This window comes from Diabrotica undecimpunctata, chromosome 5 (assembly GCF_040954645.1).
Source record: "Diabrotica undecimpunctata isolate CICGRU chromosome 5, icDiaUnde3, whole genome shotgun sequence".
Taxonomy (NCBI): domain Eukaryota; kingdom Metazoa; phylum Arthropoda; class Insecta; order Coleoptera; family Chrysomelidae; genus Diabrotica; species Diabrotica undecimpunctata.
This window is the reverse complement of record NC_092807.1, coordinates 138103314-138112376: the sequence shown is the minus strand read 5'-3', so window position 1 is coordinate 138112376 and position 9063 is coordinate 138103314. Positions and strand designations below refer to the sequence as shown.

Below are 9063 nucleotides of genomic sequence, written 5' to 3'. Positions count from 1 at the left end.
CTAAATAAATTAGCAGTGGTCTATTGATACCATTCCCGGAGATTTCGGAACCAGGATGTTCTTCTTCGGCCTGGGCCTCTCCTTCCGGCGATCTTACCCTGTATTATGAGGTGTAGAAGGTTATACCTCTCTGGATGTCTCATTATATGACCGAAATATTGTAACTTTTGAATTTTTATCGCTTTTGTTATTTGTGTGCTCTTTTTCATTCGATGTAAAACTATTTCATTTTTTATTCGATCAACCCAACTTATCCGCAATACTCGTCGATAAATCCACATATCAAAGGCGTCCAATTTTTCCATTAATTCTATAAGGGTCCAGCTTTCCATACCATACAGCAATGTAGAGAATATGTAGCAGCGTATTAATCTGATTTTAAGGTTTAACGTAATATCTCTTTTAACTAGAATTTTCTTTAATTTATAGAAGGCGGCTCTGGCTTTATTAATGCGTATTCTTATTTCTTTATTTATATCTCAGTTATCGTTAATGTTTGCGCCCAAATAGGTAATATTGTGGACTCTTTCTAACTCTATTCCTTACGCTCTGATGTTCGTTGGATGTAACTCCGTTTTGCTGACAACCATAAGTTTTGTCGTAGAAGTATTAAGTTTTAGCCCATATTCATCACATGCTTCGGTTACCCTGTTTAGTAATTGCAGGTGCTGTCATCTGCTTATCTGAGATTGTTGACATTAATTCCGTTGATTTTAATGGCTGTATCTTCAACTAAGGCTTCTTTGAAAATAAATTTGGAGTAGATATTAAAAAATAGAGGCGATAGAATACATCCTTGCCTCACTCCACGTCGTATTTCCACTGCTTCCGTTGTGTTGTGTCCAATTCGTATGTTTGCACGGTGATGAAAATACAAATTTTTGCAGATCATCGATTCCCACCATCATGCGAGGTCTCGTACATAAATCCCACCTGTTGCAAGACACTTATAAGCTTGTCATGGTTTACTCCGTCAAAGCCCTTTTCGAAGTTGATAAAACATATATACCGATTGTTTGATATCCCTACATCTTTGAACCATGGCCTACAAACTGAAGATGCTTCTCTGGTTCCAAGGTTGTTTCTGAAACCAAATTGTATTTCACTTACTTTTACTTCTATTTTGTTGTAAATTGTCGAGTGCAGTAGTCTTAGGAAAATTTTCAGTACATGACTCATCAGACTAATAGTGCGATAATCGCTACACTGTTCGGCATTTATTTTTTTCAGTATCTTTACAAATGTTGACAGTAGCCAGTCTGTTGGTATATGTCCTGTTTCGTATATTTTATTGAAGAGGTTTAGGAGAATGTTTACCCTTATCGGCGAGTAGTTTGATTATTTCGCTTTTTTTCGCCAATTTCTGTTCTATCGACATCAAACAGCTCCTCAATATATTCTTTCCACCTCTCTAATCTGTCTTGCTCATTGACTATAATATTTCCTTGTTTATCAAGTAATTTCTTTGCAGTTGATCTATAATATGTTCCAGTTATTTCTTTCACCTTTTTGTACATATTAAACGTGTCATTCTTTTTCTGCAGTTCTTCTATTTCAAGACATTTGTTGCTGTATACTAATAATTGTACATCGCGAGTTACATTAATTAAATAAAAAGCTAATATTTTAACATTTATTCAAAATTGAAACATTATAATTCCTTAACTACAGCAAATACAAATGAAGGTCACAATATGAATTAAAGCTATGTACATAATAATTATTACGGCTGTAAAAAAACTGTAATATCAAAATTTTATACCTATACAAATAAATAAATTAATAAATATAAAAAAAATATCACAAAAGTACTTTGGTATGTTTTAAATAAAGTTTTCACAGACATAAACCGTTTACATTAAAAATGAATCAACAATAATAATTTGAATATGGCAAGTAGCATATTTGTATGTAGTTAACAATATGTTACCATACCTTAATATTCCAAGAGAGACTACCTAACTTTATAACTAATTTGTAATGTATCATAAATAATGAATAAAGAAATAAGACACAAATTTAGATCCTCTTCGCCTTCTTTTCATATCCTCTATCCATATCCATATTTTCAAGCATCGATTGGGGTACTCTTACCCACTTCTTCCATTGTTAGATTGCCAGCAACACGATAGCAATTTGTATTTCCTCATTATCATCAATTAGCCCAGATTTCTCCATTGTTGATATTTCCATCTATTTCTGTTCTGCGCCTCTGCTGTCAATTGGTCGCAACCCTTTTTAGGTCGTCGATTCATCGTGCTAGGGTCTTTCCCGGCTTCGCTTGTCGGCCTGTAATCTCCACTCCAGCAATTATTTTGTCTACTTGCGGTCTTTTATTCTTGCAATATGTCCCGCCATCTCCATTTTTGCCTTGTAATATGTTCGATAATGTCTTATACTCAGATTCGTCGACGAACTTCCTCCTTTCTTAATCTACTTCCCAATCTTTTTCTAAGCATTGGTCTCGTTAATTCGTGTTCCTATGTGAGGACTGATAGAACACACTGAAAAAGCTTTATCTTTTAAATGGATTGGGTCATTTGTTTAAATGTGTCACTCATTTTTCCGAAGGCAGCACAACTTAAACTTACTCCTTCTATGTCAATACCCTTTGAGCCCCACTATAATCGTTTAAATTCGTACTCCATGACTGTTATAAATAGTTTTGGTGACAAAGAATTTCCCTGCCACAACCCTCTGCCAATTTTTACCTTATCGGTTTATGGTTGTTGCATTTTCATATATATTTTGAATAATATTCGCATATCTGTAGTTTATTTTGCTTTCTGATAGTGCTTTGAATATAGTGACTGTTTCCACAGTGTGGAAGACAAAACAGAACAATATAGCATAGGAAACTTCAGAAAGTCGAGGCTTTAAAGTAATTACTATTTTAATGGGAATAAGCCATAATTGAAGGTTAAAATAAGTTTCAATTTATTGTTACTGACGTTATTTACTGTTATTGACGTTATCAAAAACATTAATAAATTAAACAAATTTTGTTTTTTGTTACTTAGTGAAAAATTCTTCTAATAATGCAGGCAGTTTTGTTGCCATTCAATATTCTTTCTTGAATTTTTGCTTATTCTGTCGATATTTAATTCAACTTCTGGATATGTAAAGCTTTTTAGTGATTCTACATTCTTCTCTACTCTTCATCAGTTTTGACTTCTCTTTGTTCTTATCTGTGTAGGTGCTTTGAATGTTTATTTTTAGACCAATACCTTTGGCTGCTCTTTTCAGTAGTGTATCTATTACCATTGCCTCCTCCTCTCTATGGAACATGATGGTAATACCATTGGTATAATTGTAAGCTCTACTGATATGTTTGCTTGGAGATTGGCTCTTCCAACATACAACTGTCTTATGATACAGTCCGAGTCGGTTCAATAATGCCAAGGCCAGTCCATCACATTGTTTTAGTCCTTGACTTTTTGATTTTCAGTTGATTCTGTACTCATATTGTTGAATTTTTTGTTGCTTTCGTTCGTCAGATATATTTCTAGAGCATGTTAAAGGCCTACAGGATGATATAAAACTGGCTTCTGTTTATTGAGTCATAGGTTTGTTTAAAATTAACAAAGATATTATGAACTTCAATGCTGTGTTCTCAAGATTTATTGTGAATTTTTTTTAGTTGCCAACCTTTCTTGTAGAAAGCCAATTTTATATTTGTCAAGAATATTTTCAGTTAAAAGTTAAAAGTCGCTTCTTAATTGTGAATGTAAAGATTATTTTTGCTGAATACAAGGTTTCGAGCATGTATAATAAATATGGAAATAAATAAAATAAATAACTGAACGAAAACAAGAATAAACAATAATTTCAAAATACCTTAGAGCAACTAATCTCAAACTATTATATTATGCTTAGACTTCATGTGCATTTTTAAATTATATTTTCTTGAAAGGACAGCATTGCAAATACCACATTTTGTTCGTCCAAGATGAACAGGTTTATGATGATGTAGACTGTATGGATGAGTAAATACTTTAAAGCACACAGGGCATGTTAAATTGTCATTGGTGATACTTGAACTTAGATCACGCTGAGTACTAGCATAAAGTTCCTCCTCTGAGAGTTCTTCTTCTAAAATAAAAATATATAAATTAAACTAAAAAATATTTTTAAAGATACTTAAAGGACAGAAAAGGAAATAAACACATATATAAATATATACAGTGTGAGTCATTTAGATTGGAAATACCTGTATAAAATTTGAAGTTGGTAACTGATTTTAACCAATTTATTTTTCAAATGTCATGTAATAAAAGGTTTACTTCAGGTATTTTAGGCAACATATATTGTCAGTACCAGACCTTCCTACACAGAATCAACTTAGCTCCTGAGTTTATTACAGTTAAACCTCTATAGTTGCAGCACTTTCTTCTGTCATCTCAAACTCAAAAAACAATTAAACACAAAAGTGAGCAGTTGCAGTAGCAAGTCCAGTCAATACCTTAAAAGTTCAATGGGGAGACCTGTAGATCCAGAAACTCGTCAATTTTTCTTTGTCATTAAGAGCGTAGGTGCAAAATTTCGGGCCAATGCTTTTTAAATGCATTCATTTTTTTCGAATCCTGAGAAAACCAACAAATATTTTTGAAAAATTTAAATGCAGAATACAAGATTACATTATTACCGAGGGCCGAAAGTCTTTTAGAATAAACAATAAGTTTTTTTGAATGAGATATTTGAAATTAAAAATCACAGAAAATTTTCTCTTTTTTTTTTCACCCCTGTAACTTATTAAAATAAACATTATAGAAGTTTTCAGGGACTTTCGGCCCTCAGTAATAATGTATTCTTTCATTCTGCGTTTAAATTTTTCAAAAATACCTATTAATTTTCTCAGGATTCGAAAAAAATGAATGCATTTAAAAAGCATTGGCCCGAAATTTTGGGCCTACGCTCTTAAGGCTTTTTATTACTTCAGTTGTATTAGTGTTATTGAGTTTTCTTATATAAAAGATGTCTCTGTATTATGTCTCGTCAAGTTGAATTTAGTGCTTTTTTCTTCAGATCTTACTTATGTTCCTTTTTTCTTGAAAGAAAAGTCCTAGAGTTTGGAAACTTGGTACATTTGATCCAAAGAAAGGTTTGCAGAGTCCTCTTGATTGAAGTAAGGGCAAAATGATTTAACTTAAGCCAAGAATGGCTTATGTAAAAATAGAACAAACTATGGTAGTATTCTCATTTTTTAAGCCAAGGTAAAAAATTACATAATGCAACACACAAAAGTAAACAAAGTATAAAGAATAACAATTAAATATTGAAGTTACAAGCATAGTGGTAGACATAATAAAAGAACTAGGCCTATAACTTCTAAGACTATAATAAGTTGCACAGTCAAAAAATCTATAAATGCTCAACAAAAATCAGAAAGAACGATAGGAACACTTAGGTTTTGGAGCAGTTGTGATATACAATGGCTCCAAAGCAATTGTCAAATATCTACAACCATAGCCTTAAAACATCTACTTTTTATCTCATTTTAGATATTAAATTTTCAAAACTTACTTTTTACTACTATATCATTAATTTCAATCTCATCTGAACCTGAAACATTTTAATATCATTTAAATGATTACTATCCCAAATTTATGATATATATCTTATACCTTGTGTAATTTGAATATCACACAGATTTTCTGTAAAAACTGGAGTTAAATCTTGGGAATCCCAATCTGCATTACCACTATCAGCTTCTATGTCCTCAGTAACTTCCATTTTGATCTTTTTCTTCCTTGATCGAATTCTCTTTGATTTTGATGAAGAACCATTTATTAACTCTGTATTTACATTTTCACACTCTTCTACATGCTGCGTATTTGTAAGTCCACTTATTTCTAAGAACTCAGCAGTTTGTAAAAAATTATCAAAGTGACTACTATCCACACTAACTTCTCCACTATAAATGAATTTAAGAATATCCCTTAAAACAGTACATCTGACTCCTTTAAGTACTATAATAGGATGTTCTTGGGGAAAATCTCTAAACAGGTTGTTAAAATAATTGCTACAAGCTGAAAGTAACATTTTATGTGCACCGATTTTATTTCCTTCTACATATAAAGTAACATCTGTAAGATCACTGTTATTTAACAAATTATCAAATGCTTGTTTTACATGGTTCATGTGATTACTCCAGGTTACAGCAAATTGTTTTGCCTCATCCATGGAATTCATTGGTATTTAAAACGTGTTTTAAATCCCAATTTAAATGTTTAATGTTTACAAACAATTCTATTTTTGCAACAATCTGTCAAATATTCTTCTCTCTGAATACTTTCATTGTTGGCCTTTTATTTCCAAGCTGTCTGAAAAATTATTGATTTTTTTCACCTTTTTTAAATTTTAGTGTGGCCTTTAACAAACTATGAATGTATCTCCGCTGATTAAAAATGAAGCTGTTAAAAAAAGCTATAAGTGCATTACTTATCACAGGAAATACAAAAAGAGTTCAACATAATTTTATCAGAACGAAAAGTAGCAAAATATGTTTCGATTTTCGATTATAATAGGACTTTTCATCAGCCGCCATGTTCTTCGTTCAGACAGATTTGACAATGACGTCTAATATATATTATACGTCATACCAAAGAATATAGAAACTGTTGAACATCGGCCTGCCCCTCTTGTTCGTTAGACTTATTCACTCATATGCCTCTCAACGTCAAATCACGGTGAAAGTGCGAGGTCACTTCTCCGACTCCTTTACTCATACAGTAGGAGTTCCACAAGGTTCAGTGTTGGCATCCATATTATACACAATATACAACAGTGACTTCCCTAACCCACAATATACTAACACACTCACTTTGCTCTACGCAGACGATACCACTTTCGTAACACTATCACGAGACGTAAACTCAGTACTTGGGTTTGTTCAAAAGCACCTTGAGCTGGTCGACAGGTGGTGCAGGAGATGGAGAGTAACACCTAACCCAAATAAAACTCAAATGTTTCTCTTCAGATACCCCAGTCGAAGCAGATTCACCTCACTCAACATAGCCGGAGGAAACAACCTTAGACTCTGGGGCGACCGACTCCAACTCCGCGACCGGATTGAGTACCTCGCTGTGGTGTTTACGCAAACACTAAACTGGAGGCCCGATCTGAACATAGGCTGTACCAAGGCTAGGAGCAGAGTCGGTCTACTCAATGCTCTTTGTGGTAAGTTCGGAAGGATATACCCACGTACACTTATACATTCTTACAAAACATTAATTAGGCCGGTGATCGAGTATAAATCCAACCTCTATATTTCGATCCACCGTTACGGTGGATCGAACCACGTCCTGAAGAAGTGCAAAACCTAGGTATAACAAGACAAGAAATCATAAAACGAGAAAAATCCAACCCACAAAGAAACGACCATCGTGACAATGCGACAAAGAATATAGACGCATATGCATTTATATTCTTTGTATCTACTATTCTTACCTTTAAAACGTTTATAATTTCTCATATATTTTTATTTTACTTTTTTTGTTTTTCAATATCCCTTTAACATTTATTTTAACAAGTCGGTAGTATCTACATAGGTTATATATATATATATATATATATATATATATATATATATATATATATATATATATATATATATATATATATATATATATATACATATATATATATATATATATATATATATATATATATATATATACACATATATATATATATATATATATATATATATATATATATATATATATATATATATATATATATATATATATATATATATATTAAGAAAGAATATACAAAGAAAAGAATATTATTTAGTTAAATATACATGTAATAATTAAACACTAAGTTAACATTTGGCTTCATTTTTGAAACCAATAATTTATTCGTTCATTCATATAAAAAAATCAGTTATGAAGATTATATTTTAACAAATGTCATAATTTTATAGATAAAATTTATTTTAATTTTAATTAATGTCATCATTTTCTTTTCAATCAAGTATAAATCAATTTAAGACTATATTGTAATAATTTCAGCAATATTTATTCATACATACATATTCATTTAATGCGTCTATATTCTTTGGTCATACGTTTATAAATTTATCACAGAGATCTCTGTAAATTTATAAAGAAATATTTATTAAATAAATATTTTTTATATAATAAAGAAATAAAGGCTTTAAAAATTAATGTAGGGGGGTGGTAGGAACACTGAGACGAAAAAATTTCAATGCCAATAACTTTTTTATTAAATGCTACTTTAAACTTATATTGTACAATGATATTTGGTATATAAATAAGAACTGAAAAATCATGTCATTTTCTCATAAAAATTAATGTTAAAACCTCAAAAATATAAAAATTAGTAAATGTCTCACTGTTCCTTTCAATGTGGAAACACTGAGACGTAACAATTAACATTATTTGACGTTAAGACTATCAAAGTTTAATTCAAATTTTAAAAGCGAACTTTGGCGCTTGGTTAACCCTTGCATTAAAGGGGGCGGCAAAATCATTTTAATGTCTCTTTTTAATACATGTGACACATCTGGGACAACTGGAAAGAAGAACCTATTTTCACATTTAGCGCTTTTTCGCAAAAACGATATTTTAAAATCATTTTCTTTTATTTGAGACAAGACTTTGCCTATATAATATGTCTTTTGCTTAGAGTTGAATTCAACGAGCACATAATTCCCATCATTTGGACAGCGATCAAGATCTTCGAAAATAATTGGTTCTGGATCTTCACCAATAAAATCCTCCCCTCCGCTGAAATCTTGTAGTTCCATCTCATTTTCGTCTTGCTCGTCAGAATCACTATCTAATACGCGCCGTGCTACTTTTTTCTGTTTTGGTGTTTTTTCTTTAGATTTAATCAGCTCCATTTTTTCCGGGGTATCCGTAGCTATCATCGTCCTTCCTTTGCGTCTTTTGTTGCCCTCTACAGATTTTCTTGTCGGAGCTTTAGGATAACCCTTAAAAACTGTTGGACTAACAAAGGTTTTAGTAGTAGTAGCAGTATGACTTGGACCTGGATTTTCTACATCTGGAGATTCACTTATCTTTTCAGCAGCAG

General features: G+C 31.7%; 1 protein-coding gene across 1 annotated transcript; it reads right to left on the bottom strand.

The window, feature by feature from the left end:
* Positions 1-1629: 1629 nt before the first annotated feature.
* Positions 1630-6297, bottom strand: LOC140441851 (zinc finger protein 131-like). The gene is made up of 3 exons (XM_072532801.1): positions 5625-6297; positions 5524-5562; positions 1630-4092 (listed from the first exon to the last, which is right to left on the bottom strand). Exons 1-3 carry the CDS (start codon positions 6190-6192, stop codon positions 3854-3856), a joined length of 846 nt encoding a protein of 281 aa, XP_072388902.1. The 5' UTR covers positions 6193-6297; the 3' UTR covers positions 1630-3853.
* Positions 6298-9063: the final 2766 nt, after the last annotated feature.